A 16,625-nucleotide genomic window follows, 5' to 3' on the forward strand; every position below is an offset into this window, starting at 1 on the left:
GTGTGTGTTTCCTCTGGGAGCTCTGGTTTCCTCCCACATTCCAAAAGGCTTACAGTTTAGGGTTAGTGAGTTGTGGCCATACTATGTTGGCACCAGAGGCGTGACAACACTTGCGGCCTGCCCCCAGACCGTGTTGGTCGTTGTCACAAACGATGCTGATGTAATCTAAAAATCTGAAGGAGACTAGCTTGGCTGGGCATTTGGTCAGCATGCATGAGTTGGGCTGAAGGGCCTGTGCTCTCTGCCTGAGCTGGAACTCTATGTGCCCTGTACTTTCTCTGTGACTCAATCACTGTGTCTTGCAGGGTGGAGATGTGTCTCTACAAAAGGAGGCGTAAGGCACTCCTTCCCTCCACTGGCCTGCAGGTCACCCTTGGGCAAGGGGTAGCACCAGCTTAGCCCTCTGATCAGGGTCACGTGATGCCATGGGAGCAGGGTGGTTGGTCATATGAGCCGCTGGTGTACATCACAAGTCCTGGTTATGCAACCACAGACATCAGGCATACAAGTGTATTAATAATGGTCAGGTGAACCATTATGAACCAGGTGAATAATGGTTAATTAATAATAATAATTCTGCCATTTTTGTAAAGATGGCAATGGCAAACAAGTTCTGTAGAAGAATTTGCCAAGAACAATCATGGTCACGACCAGATCATACAACACAGCACATGATGATGACATCATTCAACGTGGCACATGATGGTGATGATGATGATGAAAGAGATACAGGTTGGCAAGTGTCTCTTATCACTGCAACCATCAGGAAGGAGGTACAGGAGCCACAGGACCCACACCACCAGGTTCAGGAACAGTCATTACTCCTCAACCATCAGGAAGGAGGTCCAGGAGCCTCAGGACCCACACCACCAGGTTCAGGAACAGTCATTACCCCTCAACCATCAGGAAGGAGGTACAGGAGCCACAGGACCCACACCACCAGGTTCAGTAACAGTCATTACCCCTCAACCATCAGGAAGGAGGTACAGGAGCCTCAGGACCCACACCACCAGGTTCAGGAACAGTCATTACCCCTCAACCATCAGGAAGGAGGTACAGGAGCCTCAGGACCCACACCACCAGGTTCAAGAACAGTCATTACCCCTCAACCATCAGGAAGGAGGTACAGGAGCCTCAGGACCCACTCCACCAGGTTCAGGAACAGTCATTACCCCTCAACCATCAGGATGGAGGTACAGGAGCCTCAGGACCCACACCACCAGGTTCAGGAACAGTCATTACCCCTCAACCATCAGGAAGGAGGTACAGGAGCCACAGGACCCATACCACCAGGTTCAGGAACAGTCATTACCCCTCAACCATCAGGAAGGAGGTACAGGAGCCTCAGGACCCACACTACCATGTTCAGGAACAGTCATTACCCCTCAACCATCAGGAAGGAGGTACAGGAGCCTCAGGACCCACACCACCAGGTTCAGGAACAGTCATTACCCCTCAACCATCAGGAAGGAGGTACAGGAGCCTCAGGACCCACACCACCAGGTTCAGGAACAGTCATTACCCCTCAACCATCAGGAAGGAGGTACAGGAGCCTCAGGACCCACACCACCAGGTTCAGGAACAGTCATTACCCCTCAACCATCAGGAAGGAGGTACAGGAGCCTCAGGACCCACTCCACCAGGTTCAGGAACAGTCATTACCCCTCAACCATCAGGAAGGAGGTACAGGAGCTTCAGAAACCATACCACCAGGTTCGGGAACGGTTATTACCCCTCAACCATCAGGAAGGAGGTACAGGAGCCTCAGGACCCACACCACCAGGTTCAGGAACAGTCATTACCCCTCAACCATCAGGAAGGAGGTACAGGAGCCTCAGGACCCACAGCACCAGGTTCAGGAACAGTCATTACCCCTCAACCATCAGGAAGGAGGTACAGGAGCCTCAGGACCCACACCACCAGGTTCGGGAACGGTTATTACCCCTCAACCATCAGGAAGGAGGTACAGGAGCCTCAGGACCCACTCCACCAGGTTCAGGAACAGTCATTACCCCTCAGTCATCAGGAAGGAAGTACAGGAGCCTCAGGACCCACTCCACCAGGTTATTACCCCTCAACCATCAGGAAGGAGGTACAGGAGCCTCAGGACCCACACCACCAGGTTCAGGAACAGTCATTACCCCTCAACCATCAGGAAGGAGGTACAGGAGCCTCAGGACCCACACCACCAGGTTCAGGAACAGTCATTACCCCTCAACCATCAGGAAGGAGGTACAGGAGCCTCAGGACCCACTCCACCAGGTTCAGGAACAGTCATTACCCCTCAACCATCAGGATGGAGGTACAGGAGCCTCAGGACCCACACCACCAGGTTCAGGAACAGTCATTACCCCTCAACCATCAGGAAGGAGGTACAGGAGCCTCAGGACCCACACCACCAGGTTCAGGAACAGTCATTACCCCTCAACCATCAGGAAGGAGGTACAGGAGCCTCAGGACCCACTCCACCAGGTTCAGGAACAGTCATTACCCCTCAACCATCAGGAAGGAGGTACAGGAGCTTCAGAAACCATACCACCAGGTTCGGGAACGGTTATTACCCCTCAACCATCAGGAAGGAGGTACAGGAGCCTCAGGACCCACACCACCAGGTTCAGGAACAGTCATTACCCCTCAACCATCAGGAAGGAGGTACAGGAGCCTCAGGACCCACAGCACCAGGTTCAGGAACAGTCATTACCCCTCAACCATCAGGAAGGAGGTACAGGAGCCTCAGGACCCACACCACCAGGTTCAGGAACAGTCATTACCCCTCAACCATCAGGAAGGAGGTACAGGAGCCTCAGGACCCACACCACCAGGTTCAGGAACAGTCATTACCCCTCAACCATCAGGAAGGAGGTACAGGAGCCTCATGACCCACACCACCAGGTTCAGGAACAGTCATTACCCCTCAACCATCAGGAAGGAGGTACAGGAGCCTCAGGACCCACACCACCAGGTTCAGGAACAGTCATTACCCCTCAACCATCAGGAAGGAGGTACAGGAGCCTCAGGACCCACACCACCAGGTTCAGGAACAGTCATTACCCCTCAACCATCAGGAAGGAGGTACAGGAGCCTCAGGACCCACACCACCAGGTTCGGGAACGGTTATTACCCCTCAACCATCAGGAAGGAGGTACAGGAGCCTCAGGACCCACTCCACCAGGTTCAGGAACAGTCATTACCCCTCAGTCATCAGGAAGGAAGTACAGGAGCCTCAGGACCCACTCCACCAGGTTATTACCCCTCAACCATCAGGAAGGAGGTACAGGAGCCTCAGGACCCACACCACCAGGTTCAGGAACAGTCATTACCCCTCAACCATCAGGAAGGAGGTACAGGAGCCTCAGGACCCACACCACCAGGTTCAGGAACAGTCATTACCCCTCAACCATCAGGAAGGAGGTACATGAGCTTCAGGACCCACACCACCAGGTTCAGGGACAATTATTACCCCTCAACCATCAGGAAGGAGGTACAGGAGCCTCAGGACCCACACCACCAGGTTCAGGAACAGTCATTACCCATCAACCATCCATCATGGGGAGCACACAAAATCGCCCTACTGACAACAACAGGAATTGAACTTAGGGTTGCTGGCACTGTAAAGTAGTACGTTAACTGCTACACTACCATGCCATCTCCCCCTCTCCTCGGCTCCATCTCCCTCTCCCCCTCTCCCCCTCTCCCGGCTCCTCCATCTCCCTCTCCCCCTCTCCCCCTCTCCTCCTCTCCTCCTCTCCCCCTCTCCCCCATCTCCCATCTCCTCCCTCTCCTCCCTCTCCCCCTCTCCCCCTCTCCTCCCTCTCCCCCATCTCCCCCTCCTCCATCTCCCCTGTCCCCCTCTCTTCCCTCTCCTCCTTCTCCCCCTCTCCTCCCTCTCCCCCTCTCCTCCCTCTCCCCTCTCCTCCATCTCCCTCTCTCCCTCCTTTCCCCCTCCTCCCTCTCTTCCCTCTCCCCTCTCCTCCATCTCCCCCTCTCCTGCTCTCTCCCCCTCTCCTCCATCTCCCCCTCTCCTGCTCTCTCCCCCTCTCCTCCATCTCCCCCTCTCCCCCTCTCCCTTCCCTTTCCTGTGTGAAATGACTCAGCTGGAAAGAACAATGCAACAGAAGCTTTTCACTGTATCTCAGTACATGCTACAATGATGAACCATTTACCAATGCCGACCCCCATTCATCTCTTGGCAGGAAACACAGGCCCAGTTTAAGGACTTTGACCCACAATGCCTGCTGCCAAAGTGCAGGGATTACTGGACGTACGCGGGCTCTCTCACTACCCCTCCGCTCCACGAGAGTGTGACCTGGATTGTCTTCCGGGAACCCATTGCTGTGTCTGAGAAGCAGGTGAGTGTCCACATGGAACTGGAGCTGCTGACTGTCCAGTAGTGTCACCACCCCACAGGAGGAGAGTCTGTGTCAACCAAACGTGTACCAGATTAAACCTGCCCCAGCTCTTGGCCCATACCCTGTAGGTGGAGTGGGTGTCTGCCTCTACCAAACCACCCCCCCCCCAACACCTGGTGGGTTCCAGAGCCTCACCATTCACTGAGTTTGAATATTCCATCTATCCATCCATCTGCCCGTCTGTCCATCTGTCCATCCAGCACAGAACTGGTCCTTCCAGCCCAGTGAGCCACACCACCCCACCCCCAATTTAACCCTAGCCGAATCACAGGACAATTTACAATAACCAGTTAACCGAACCGGTACGTCTTTGGACTTTGGGAGGAAACCGGAGCACCCGGAGGAAATGCACGTGTTCGCAGGGAGAATGGATAAATTTGCTTACAGACCGCGCCGGTATTGAACTCTGAACTCAACAACATCCCGAACTGTAATGGTGTCACACTAAACGCTACGCTATCATGGCGCCCTTGTATCTTCTCAAAGAACCAAAGAAAGAGTGGCTTTATTTGTCACGTGTACATCAACGCATACAAGGAAATGCCCAGCACAGTCCGAGGATGAGCTGGGGGCACACTTCTGGGGCCAACATCGCAAGCCCACAATGTGCTAACTCTAACCATACCTTTTGCTGTGTGGGAGGAAACTGGAGCACCCAGAGGAAACCCACACAATCGCGGGGAGAAGGTACAAACTCCTTACGGACATCAGTGGGAAAGGAGCCCCTACTGATAATCACTGGCACTGTAATAGTGTTGTATTAACCACCAGGCTGTCAACCTGAGTCTGTATCTCCTGGCCCTAACCCACCACTGGCACCTGCTGGAGGAAACTGGTTCCTACACACTGCCTCACCCTCGCAAACTCAGCAATTTAGTTGTTTGAAGTACAGTACTCCAAATTCAACTAAACTCTCTCCTCGTGGGTGGTCCTTCACCAAAGGGAATGCAGTAGTTTGAGAAGCTGTCTCAACCCCTCCAGAGAATCGTAGCTCAGTTACTGCACAGAAGGAGGCCAAGCAGACCATGCCAGCTTCCTGCCAGGTACAGTAATTAGATATTAAGATCCCCCTACCCACCCACCCACCCACCATCAAGGACATATATACAGAAAGCAGCTGGCAAAAGGGCCAGGACCCAGCCACCCTGCTCATGGACTGTTTGTCCCACTCCCATCAGAGAGGAGGCTATGTAGCATCCACACCAGGACCCCCAGACTCACTTACCTTCCCCAAGCAGTAAGGCTGTTCAACACCTCCACCCACTAACTCACCCCTCCACACCCCCACCACCACTACTTTATCATTCCCTGTCAGTCACCTTGTGTACAGACACTCCATAGAACCATAGAACACTACAGCACAGAAACAGGCCATTTGGCCCTTCTAGTCTGTGCCGAAACTTTATTCCGCTAGTCCCATTGACCTGCACCCAGTCCATAACCCTCCGGACCTCTCTCATCCATGTATCTATCCAATTTATTCTTAAAACTTAAGAGTGAGCCCACATTTACCACGTCAGATGGCAGCTCGTTCCACACTCCCACCACTCTCTGTGAAGAAGTTCCCCCTAATGTTCCCCCTAATCCTTTCCCCTTTCACCTTAAAGCCATGTCCTCTCGTATTTATCTCTCCTAATCTAAGTGGAAAGGGCCTACTCGCATTTACTCTGTCTATACCCCTTGTGTAAACCTCGATCAAATCCCCCCTCATTCTTCTACGCTCCAAGGAATAAAGTCCTGACCTGTTCAATCTTTCCTGTTAACTTTGCCTTTAATCCTGGCAGGAGCATGCAAACTCTGCACTCCTGTGCCTAGTGTCACTTTATGGACATACAAACAATTTACGTATATAAGCTGTCATTTGTATTTATATTTATTGTGTGTTTTTTATTATTGTTTTCTTTACCGTATTATGTTTTTTGTGTTGCATCAGATCCGGAGTAACGATTATTTTGTTATTTGCGTACTGGAAATGACATTAAACAATATTGAATCTTAAAGAAGGGATGGGGCATGACAACGGTCTTTTCTCCATGTAAAAAGCAAGCCCCCTCAGGTTCAGGAGTCAGGGACAAGGAGCCGTCAATTTGAAACTCTCGACAGAGAGGGTAGGCAGCTTTCTTTTGCAAGTGAGCTTGTTGGAATGCGACACACGGAAAGGGATGAGGTGAAGAGATGTGGGAAAAATCCACGGAGGAGGACCTCGGATTGTGGAGTCGTTCTCTTTGCCGTGGGAAGAGCTGTGAGTCATTCCCACCACTGAATCCCTGGATTCGTAATTAAAGTGGAATGGGTCTTTCCAGGCACTGCACTGCAGTGTTTCTCACCCACGGGAAGCAGGTTCAAGTTCACAGTTCTTTATCAGGGTAAATCAAACTGTACAGAGCCACACACACACAATGCTGGGGGAGCTCAGCAGGTCAGGCAGCATCTGTGGAGAGGAATGAACTATCAGGGTTTCAGGCCAAAGGCCGTCAACAGGACTGGAAAGGGAGGGGGAAAATGCCAGAATAAGAAGGTGGGGAAGGAGAGAGGAGGAGGAATACAAACTGGCAGAGATTAACCCACAAGCCACCCCACATTCGGGCACCAACACAGCATGGGAACTATGTTCAGTGGAACAACCAGAACTAGGCCTTCCCTCCCACCCAGCCCCCCAGACAGCACAGCCTCGACTTTAACGTGACATGGAGGGGTGAGGGTATTGGACTGCCCGACCTGCTGAGTTCATCCAGCTTTTTTTATGTCTTGATTTGACCACAGCATCTGCAGTGAACTTTGTGTTTATTATTTAATGTTAACGGTTTGTTAATGATTAATCTGACCCTCATTAGATTCAGCTGATTGAGTTATGAGGTTATAAAGATATTGATAATTGTCCCCAGGTTCCAGAGGACAAGAGGTAATGAGGTCTGATTGTACAGTAAAACTTCAGTTTTTATCTCTGGTGAAAACTCTGCCCCTTTCCCTTTGTCAGCCTATCACTCTGGTATCCTGCTGGGTGTATTAATCCCATCTGTGAGGCAAGGGTACTGCCAAAATTTCACAGAGATAACACGAGGAAATCTGCAGATGCTGGAAATTCAAACAACACACACAAATTGCTGGTGGAACACAGCAGGCCAGGCAGCAGCTATACACATCTTCTCCTTATAGATGCTTCCCAGCCTGCTGTGTTCCACCAGCACTTTGTGTGTGTTGTTTTCACAGAGGTAGATCAGATACCAAGACACCAGGATTCCAGCATGACAGCAATCAAAGTAACCAATCTCTCCACCCCCTCTCTCTCTCATCTCCCCCTCTCCCCCCTCCCCTCTCTCTCCTCCCCTCTCTCCCCCCTCTCTCTCCCCCTCTCTCTCCCCCTCTCTCTCCCCTCCTCTCTCTCTCACCCCTCCCTCTCCTCTCTCTCTCACCCCCTCCCTCTCTCCCCCTCTCCCCCTATCTCTCCACCCTCTCTCTCACCTCCTCTCTCACCCCATCTCTCACCCCTCTCTCTCTCCCCTTCTCTCCCCTTCTCTCCCCCTCTCTTTCCCCCCTCTCTCCCCCCTCTCTCCACCCTCTCTCCCCCAGCTCTCTCCCCACCCTCTCTCTCTCACCCCCTCTCTCACCCCCCCTCTCCCCCCTCTCTCTCTCCCTCTGTCCCTCTCTCTCTTCCCCTCTCTCTTCCCCTCTCCCTTCCCCTCTCTCTCACCCCCATCTCTCACCCCTCCCTCTCCCTCTCCCTCTCTCTCTCTCCCTCCCCCTCCCCCTCCCCCTGACTCAGCAGGTCAGACAGCATCTGTGGAGGGGAATAAACAGTTGCTGTTTATTCCTGATGAAGGATCTTGGCCCAAAATGTTGACTGTTTATTCCCTTCTGTAGATACTGCCTGGCCTGCCGAGATCCCCCAGCATTTTGTGTGTTAACCAGACTCCCCATCTGTTTAGGATTATGCGATTAAATAACTCCTTTGCCTAGAATTATAGAGTCACAGAGCCGACAGCACAGAAACAGACCCTTTGGCCCATCTAGTCTGTGCAAACTGCTATTCTGCCAAGTCACTATTAACCTCACCTGCACACAACCCTTCCATCCATCTACTTTTCCAAACTTAAATGTTGCAAACTTGCACCACCCTGAGTAAAAAAGTTCACCTTAAATATTTCACCTCTTATCCTAGTCTCACCCGAGCTCAGTGGAAAAAACCTGTTTGTATTTACCCTATCTGTGCCCCTCAATTTTGTAAACCTCCATGAAATCTCTCCTCTTTCTGCCACAGTCAAGGAATAGAGTCCTAACCCTTTCCCAATAACTCAGGATGTTGTCCTGGCACCATCCTTGTAAATACTAGTTTAACTAGCTGAGCAGAACATTGCGGGCTGAAGGGCCTGTTCCTTTGCTGTACTGTTCTAAAAGAAGTTGCACACTATTCTCCAAATGAGGCCTCATACACAATTTCACTCAACATCCCAGCTGCTGTACTCAGTGCCGATTTATGAAGAGCAATGTGCCAAAAACTCTCTTTGTGACCCTATCTACCTGCGATGCAACTTTCAAGAAATTATGGATTTGTATTCCCAGATCCTCCTTTTCCTTTTTTCTCTCTCACTTTCACTCTCTCTTTTCCCTCTTTCTCTTTCACTCTTTCTTTCTATCCCTCTCTTTCGCTCTCTGTCTCTGTCCTTTTCCTCTCCCCGTCTTCCTTCCAGAACAGGCCCTCCCAGGCCCAGTAATCCCTGATTTAACCCTAGCCTAACCGTGGGACAGTTTACAATGACCAACTAACTTTCTAACGGTACGCCTTTGGAGTGCATGAGGAAACCCACGCAGTTCACAGGGAGAATGTACAAAACTCCTTACGGACATTGCTGGAACTGAACTACGAACTCGGTCTGTTACAGAGTCGAGCTAACCGCCAGTTGCTGTAGCTAGCAGATATCTCAGTGCCCTACGATTCACAGTGCCAGTCCTGCCCTGGTTTACCCTGAAAATTACCACATTCCACTGAATTATCCATTCCCTTCTTCAACCACTCTGAGATTGGGATTCTAGTTCCAGCTGAGGGAAGACTGCTGTCTGACCGCCATTACTCTCTGCTTCCTTGCAGATGGATAAGTTCCGGATGCTGCTCTTCTCCGGAGAGACCGAATCGCAGAAGTTGCATATGGTGGACAACTACCGGCCCCCACAACCCCTCAAAGGCAGGACTGTCTTCGCCTCCTTCCAGTCATAGCGCAGTCTTCTCACCAGCCCTGGGTTAAAACCCACCAGTCCGCCTACGGACCAAGCATCAGCCCAGAACCTGGAGAGGAACTGGCTTGTAACCTATCTTTACAACCCCTCATTATATCGTCCGCCTCAGTGGTGTCACTCTCAAACTTCGAAGTACATTTATTATCCATGTTTCCATTTCTACTGTAAGACTCACTTCCTTGCAGGTATTTACAAGAAAAAAAAATACAATAGGATCTGTGACAAACTATGCACAAATAAAGACTGACAAAGAGTCAACGTGCAGAAGACCTGAGATCACACCAGCAAGCAGCCACACTGACTGGGATTTCTGCTCTGAATCAGCTGCTTCCTGCCTGCACTGTATCAACAGCTTAATATCGAATATTGAAAGGCCTAGAGGGGATGTGGAGAGGACGTTTCCTGTAGTGGGCGAGTCTAGGACCAGAGGGCACAGCCTCAGGATAGAGGGACATCCCTTTAGAACAGAAATGAGGAGGAATTTCTTTATCCAGAGGGAGGTGAGTCTGTGGAGTTCAATGTCACAGACAGCTGTGGAAGCCAAGTCATTGCATATTTAAAGTGGAGGATGATTGATTCATCAGGACGTCAAAGGTTATGGGGAGAAGACAGGAGGATGGAGTTGAGAGGGGTAAGTCAGCACCAGTGATCGGGGTTCAATTCCTGCCGCTGTCTGTAAGGAGTTTGTACGTTCTCCCCGTGAACGCATGGGTTTCCTCCCACTGTCCAAAGACGTACAGGGTTAATGGCAGAGCAGTTAGTGGCTTAACTCTGGTCTTATGGTCCTGTAGTGTAAGACCACTTCCTCTGACACACTGAATGCCTGAATCTGGTGGGGGCTCATTTCCTTCTCCTGACCATGCACACCCCACATTTATATCAATTACTTCTTGAGATCTTGTGAGAGGAAAATAAATCGGCCATGATGGAAAAATGGGCTGAATCGCCTAATTCTGCTCCTATGTCTTATGGCCTTTACTTGTTTTGTATTTTGTTAGACCAAAGCAATGAGGAGATTTGCGACTCCTTCCTGGTGCCCGACTCCCAGCTCTCAGAGATCTGTCCTCACCCTCAGCGGGGGGCTTGCCCTAGGGTGGGGTCATTCACTAATTTCCCCCAAACCTTGTCTCTGCAAAGCAGACCTCACTGTACTCCACAGGGACACTGGCACAGAAGGCAGTAATCCCTGCAAGTCAGGAAGATTAAAGATGATCTTTGTCACATGCACCTCGAAACTCGCAGTGAAATGTGTTGTTTGTGTTAATGGCCGACACAATCCGAGGATTCGCTTGAATGATTTACCGGTAGTCAGTCTTGAGCAATATGCTGGAGGAGTTCTGTGGTGATGGGGGGGTGGGGTAGTTGTCGATATTTTGGGTAAAGATTAATGCATTGCGCTGGACTATAAATAGTTTGGACGGGTTTGGTAGTAATCGACTGAAATTATTCCCTGGAACGTAGGAGAATGAGGGGTGATTTGATAGAGGTATACAAAATTATGATGGGCATAGATAGAGTGAATGCAAGCAGGCTTTTTCCACTGAGGCTAGGGGGAAAAAAAACAGAGGATATGGGTTAAGGGTGAAGGGGGAAAAGTTTAAAGGGAACATTGGGGGGGGCTTCTTCACACAGAGAGTGGTGGGAGTACGGAATGAGCTGCCAGATGAAGTAGTAAACGCGGGCTCACTTTTAACATTTAAGAAACACTTGGACAGGTACATGGATGAGAGGGGTATGGAGGGATATGGTCCAGGTGCAGGTCAGTGGGACTATGCAGAAAAATGGTTCGGCACAGCCAAGAAGGGCCAAAAGGCCTGTTTCTGTGCTGTAATGTTCTGTGGTTCTATGTGCTGGGGGCAGCTAGCAAGCATCACCATGCTTCCAGCATCAACATAGCACGCCCACGACTTGCTAACCCGAACCCTGTACGTCTTTGGAAAGTGGGAGGAAACCCTCGTGCTCACGGGGGAGAACGTACAAAGTCCTTACAGACAGCAGTGGGAACTGAACTTGGATTGTTATGTTAACCGCTAAGCTACAGGACTGCTCCTAAAAGAAGTGCAGATCCCGCTCCAGAAACCATGCCCTCCAACACCCCAGCAGAGCCTCCGTGTCAGTTGTCTAGGACATTAATTCAAGTCCCAAGTTCACAGGAAATTTATTATTAAAGTAGATATAGGTCTAGGATACAATCCTGAGACAAAAGTCAAGCAAAGTCATAATAATAAATAAATAAATAAGCAATAAATATCGAGAACAGGAGGTGAGAAGTCCAGGGCGGGTCCCCTGAAATGATGTAGTAATTTACAGTTGCTGCATCTGATCCCACAGTGACGACTGGCTCGGGTTTCCTCCTCCTGAAATCAATAATCAGCTCTGTGGTCTTGCTGACATTGAGTGAGGTGTTGTTGTGGCACCACTCAGCCAGATTTTATTCTGAGGTCCTGTCTACCTTCCGCTTCAAATATCCTGAGCTGTTCTCTGTCCTCTGCCCCTCATTGAAACACATTGTTGCTTCACCTCTTGCTGTTTTGTGCCCATTTTGACCCGTGACCATTGCTGGAACAATGTGTAGTTAACTTCCTGCTTCTTGCAGTGACCATCTGGCAGGGATTGTCTCAGGTTGTGGTAAGCATGACGAAGATAGGTTTGAACCTTTGGATTAAGGTGGAATTTATCTCTTCACAGAGAAGGGACACATGGTGTTTACAGTCGCTGTCTCTGGCACAGACACACACACTTTAAGATTGCTTTAGATTCTCTGTGTCCATCCAGCAAGTTGAGTCGGTGGTAAGGAAGGCAAATGGAATCTTAGCATTTGTTTTGAGAGGACTGGAACATAAAAGCAAGGATGAAAAGCTGATGGATTGGTCAGATTGTATTTGTGGTATTGTGAGCAGTTTTGGTCCCCTTATTTAAGAAATTATGTACAGGCATTGGAGAAGGTCCAGAGGTGGTTCACGAGAATGATGTTGGGAAAGAACGGATTAATGCATGAGGAACATTTAATGGCTCTGGGCCTGTACTCGCTGGAGTTTCGAAGAATGGGGGGGGGGGGAATCTCAATCAAACTTATCAGATACAAAATGCCTTAATTGAGCAGCAGAGGATAATGCAGAGGGTATTTCCTATAGTGGGTGTGTCTAGATCCAAAGGGCACAGACGCAGAATAGAGGGATGTCCATTTAGAACAGAGATGAGGAGGAATTTCTTTTGTCAGAAGGTCGTAAATCTGTGGAATTTGTTGCCACGGAGGTCAAGTCATTGGATAGAAATCTTGATCGGTAAAGGGGTCATGAGGAGAAGGGGAGAGAATAGGGTTGAAAAAAGATCAGACATGGTTGAATGGTGGAACAGACTTGATGTGGGGAATGGCCTAAACCTGCTCCTTTATCTTATCATATTGGGTGCCGTTTTAATCTGTAATAAAACCGGAAATGGCTGTACATACTCAAGCATGGAAAGAGAGCCAACATTCCCGGTCAGAGACTCTTCAACAGAAAGCCTCTCTCCCTACAAACCCTGCCCGACCTCCTGAGTGTTTCCATGTTTCCTGTTTTTTGATAGCAGCATCTGCTTTATTTTTGATCTTCACATTTTTAAACTCCCTACCTAAAAAAAGATGTACTTGTGAAAGTGGGAGAGTGACGAACATTCACCAGACCGGTACGGGGTGGGGTGGGGGTGGGTTTGCTGTGCAAGGAGGTTTAGAGGAGACAGGAGATCTCACTGACATTTTCAAAGGGTGTGGTAGATGAGGTGCAGGGGGCTGTTTGCCCCTCAATGAGGAATCCAGTGTTAGGGAGCACAGTTTGTGAATAAATGATGCAGCTGTTTAAGGATTTAGATATAGAGGGATTTTTTTCACTCAAAGCGTGGTGAATCTTTGGAATTCCTATCCCATAGTTTGTTGGGCTGCTTCAGGGAGTTTATACGAACATGGTGGTGTACTGCCAGCAGCCGGGTTCAATTCCCTACGCTGTCCGTAAGGAGTTTGTACCTTCTGGCCATGACTGCATGGGTTTTGTCCAGACGCTCTGGTCTCCTCCCACATTCCAAAGACATATGGTGAATAGGTTAATTGATCACAGGCTCGTTGGGCCAGAAGGACCTGTTACCATGCTCTATAACATGGTCCATATCTCTCCATTCCCTGCATCCTCTGCCGTTAAGGGTATCCTGAACCCCCCTGTCGTATCTGCCTCCACCAGCGTGTTCCCAGCACCCATCACTCTGTGTGTTCAAAAGAAACTTACCCACACATCTTTTGACCATTCCCCACTCACCTTAAATGCAAGCCCTTTAGATTTAATATTTTCCCAACGGGAATAAGCTGATTGCTGACACTCTATGTCTCTTATGATGTTACTAATTTTGATCAGGTCATCCTCAGTCTCTGCAGCTCCAGAGAAAACAACACAAGTTTCTCCAAACTCTCCCTCCAGGCAGCAATCTGGTAAGCCCTTTCTGTGCCCTCTCCAAAACCTTGGCCTTTTTATAATGGGGAGAGCAGATCTAGATGTAGTACTCCCCATAGGGTCTAATCTGAGTCCTCAGAGGCCCTGTGTTGGTCAGAGTCAACCATAAATGCTGTGTCCTGGCTGTCTAAGTGATAAACAAGCCCCAGGGCAGTACGATATCGAGAGCGTGTAGGGAAGGCAGAGACCGAAACAGTTTAACTATTACAGGAGTTGTGTTGAACTCAATGTAGAACTGCCTTAGGGACCCCAGCTCCAGATTTTTCCCTGGCCTTCCCCATGTGTGGGTATAGCTCAGGGCAGCAGAGGTTTGAGATCAGGGTTTTCCTTCTCCCAGCTGAGCCGCCAGCCACGGCTGACGAGCCCCATCTGCCCAAAACGGCGTTCTGGCCTAAATGGAGTTTTGAAAAGTGGCAAACTCCATACTTACATCTCCAGTTTTTTGCTTGCTGAGATGTTTGACTGAGCAGCTGTGAGTGGTAGGTGTCTTCAGTTTGGTCGGTCTCCTGTCGTATTGGGCTTGCCAGGATGCTGCCTGGATTAGACGGCGTGTGTTCCAATGAACAAACTTGGGCTGATTCTTCTGGAGTGGCAGAGACTGACAGAAGTTCTGATAGAGGTTTATAAGATTATAAGAGGCACAGATGGAGCAGAGAGACAGTATTTTTTTCACCAGCTTGAAATGTCTAATACCAGCGGGCATGCATCTAAGGTGAGAGGGGGTAATTTCAAAGATGTGCGGGGTAAGATTTTCTTTACACAGAGAGTGTTGGGTGCCTGGAATGTGCTGGTGGGATGCAGATATGATAAAGGTGTTTAAGACTCTCGATAGACGCATGAATGTGCGGAGACTGGAAACTGTGTGGGCAGAAGGGCTGTGTGAGGTTATCTGAATTGGTTTAGGATAACATTGTGGGCTGAAGAGTCTGTTCCTGTGCTGTACTCTGTTGTATTGGAGGCAGAGTGTATCACCCATGGAAATAGAGTGGAAACAACTTATCCCAGACTTGTTGAACTTCTGGGGGTGGGATGCACAGATTCCTGAGCCCAGTAAAATCTCAAGCTGACAGTGGTGAATGCAGTTTATACTGCAGTTCAATGTTATGTCATGAGCACCAGATTTGTTCTGCACCATTTATAGATTTTGTTTGTAATTTAGTTTCATGTTTTTCCACAGTACTGCTGTTGCAAATCACCAGATTTCACCTCATCTGAGCAGTGAGCATAAATCTGATTCCGATTCTGAATGCAGTTGCAAATACATTGCTGTGTACAATCGGAACATGATTTCAGACCTGATAAAATGATGGTGTGTGTGTGTGTGTGTGTGTGTGTGTGTGTGTGTGTGTGTGTGTGTGTGTGTGTGTGTGTGTGTGTGTGTGTGTGTGTGTGTGTGCATGCGCGTGTGTATGTGTGGGGTGTGTGTGTGTGTGTGTGTGTGGGTGTGTGTGTGTCTGACTCACTGTGTTTGAGTGTGTGTGTGTGCGTGTGTGAGTGTGTGTGGGTGTGTGTGTGGGGTGTGTGTGTGTGTGTCTGACTCACTGTGTTTGAGTGTGTGTGTGTGCGTGTGTGAGTGTGTGTGGGTGTGTGTGTGGGGTGTGTGTGTGTCTGTATGTGTGTGTGTGTGTCTGACTCACTGTGTTTGAGTGTGTGTGTGTGTGTGCGTGTGTGAGTGTGTGTGGGTGTGTTGATCCATGCTCTTGTGTCTCAGTGATAATGTTTCAGAAGTCATAGGACCTACACCACCAGTTCAGGAGCAGTTATTACCCCTCAACAAACAGGCTCCTGAACTAAAAAGGATAATTTCACTCAACTTCACTCACCCCATAATTGAAATCTACCCACAATGAACGAACTCACTTTCAAGTCTCATCATCTTGTGTTCCTGACATTTATTGCTTATTTATTTATTATTATAATTTCTTTCTTTCTATATTTGCACAGTTTGTGGCCTTTTACACACTGGTTGGATGTCCAAGTCGGTGTGGTCTTTGTTGTGGTCATTGCGTCTGCTCTTCCATTTCATCCTGGCTGATCCATTTTCCCTCTCAACCCCAATCTCCTGCCTACTTCCTGCATCCCTTCACACTCTGACCAATCGAGAATCTATCAGCCTCCGCCTGTAAAGATTTGGCCTCCACAGTAGCCTGCAGCAAAGAATTACACAGATTCACCACACTCCGGCTAAAGAAATTCCTCCTCATTTCTGTTCTAAAACGATGCCATCAATGGATTTATTGAGGATGCCCACAATAAAATGAATTTTGGGGTTGTATATGGCGACATGTATGTACTTTAATAATCAATTTACTTTGAATTTCAGCAGAGCAGTTAGCGTAACGTTTTACAGCATCAATGGTCAGCGATTCCCGTCACAATCTATAAGGAGTTTGTATGTTCTCTCCGTGACCATGTGGATTTCCTCTGGGTGCTCCAGTTTTCTCCCGTATTCCAAACACATACAGTACAGGCTAGGGTTACTAAGTTGTGGGCATGCTATGTTGGT

At 49.2% G+C, this 16,625-nt stretch overlaps 1 protein-coding gene across 4 annotated transcripts in view; it reads left to right on the top strand.

Annotated features, from left to right (window-relative positions):
- Positions 1–16,188, top strand: part of ca7 (carbonic anhydrase VII) — a 42,556-nt gene extending 26,368 nt beyond the window's left edge. Inside the window, exons 6-8 of one of the 4 annotated variants that reach the window (XR_012101952.1) lie at positions 4,194–4,349; positions 9,496–10,141; positions 16,064–16,188. Coding sequence is in view for 2 of the 4 variants with exons in the window: in XM_073070452.1 (XP_072926553.1) it covers positions 4,194–4,349; positions 9,496–9,621 (282 nt within the window). In the remaining 2 variants the exon portion in view is untranslated. Of the gene's footprint in view, positions 1–4,193; positions 4,350–9,495; positions 13,296–16,063 lie in introns of those variants that run through there. The other 3 variants (XR_012101951.1, XM_073070452.1, XM_073070454.1) reach the window with 3 other exon arrangements.
- The last annotated feature ends 437 nt before the right edge of the window (positions 16,189–16,625 follow it).

The sequence above is a fragment of the Hemitrygon akajei genome, chromosome 17 (genome assembly GCF_048418815.1).
Source record: "Hemitrygon akajei chromosome 17, sHemAka1.3, whole genome shotgun sequence".
In the NCBI taxonomy this organism is placed as follows: domain Eukaryota; kingdom Metazoa; phylum Chordata; class Chondrichthyes; order Myliobatiformes; family Dasyatidae; genus Hemitrygon; species Hemitrygon akajei.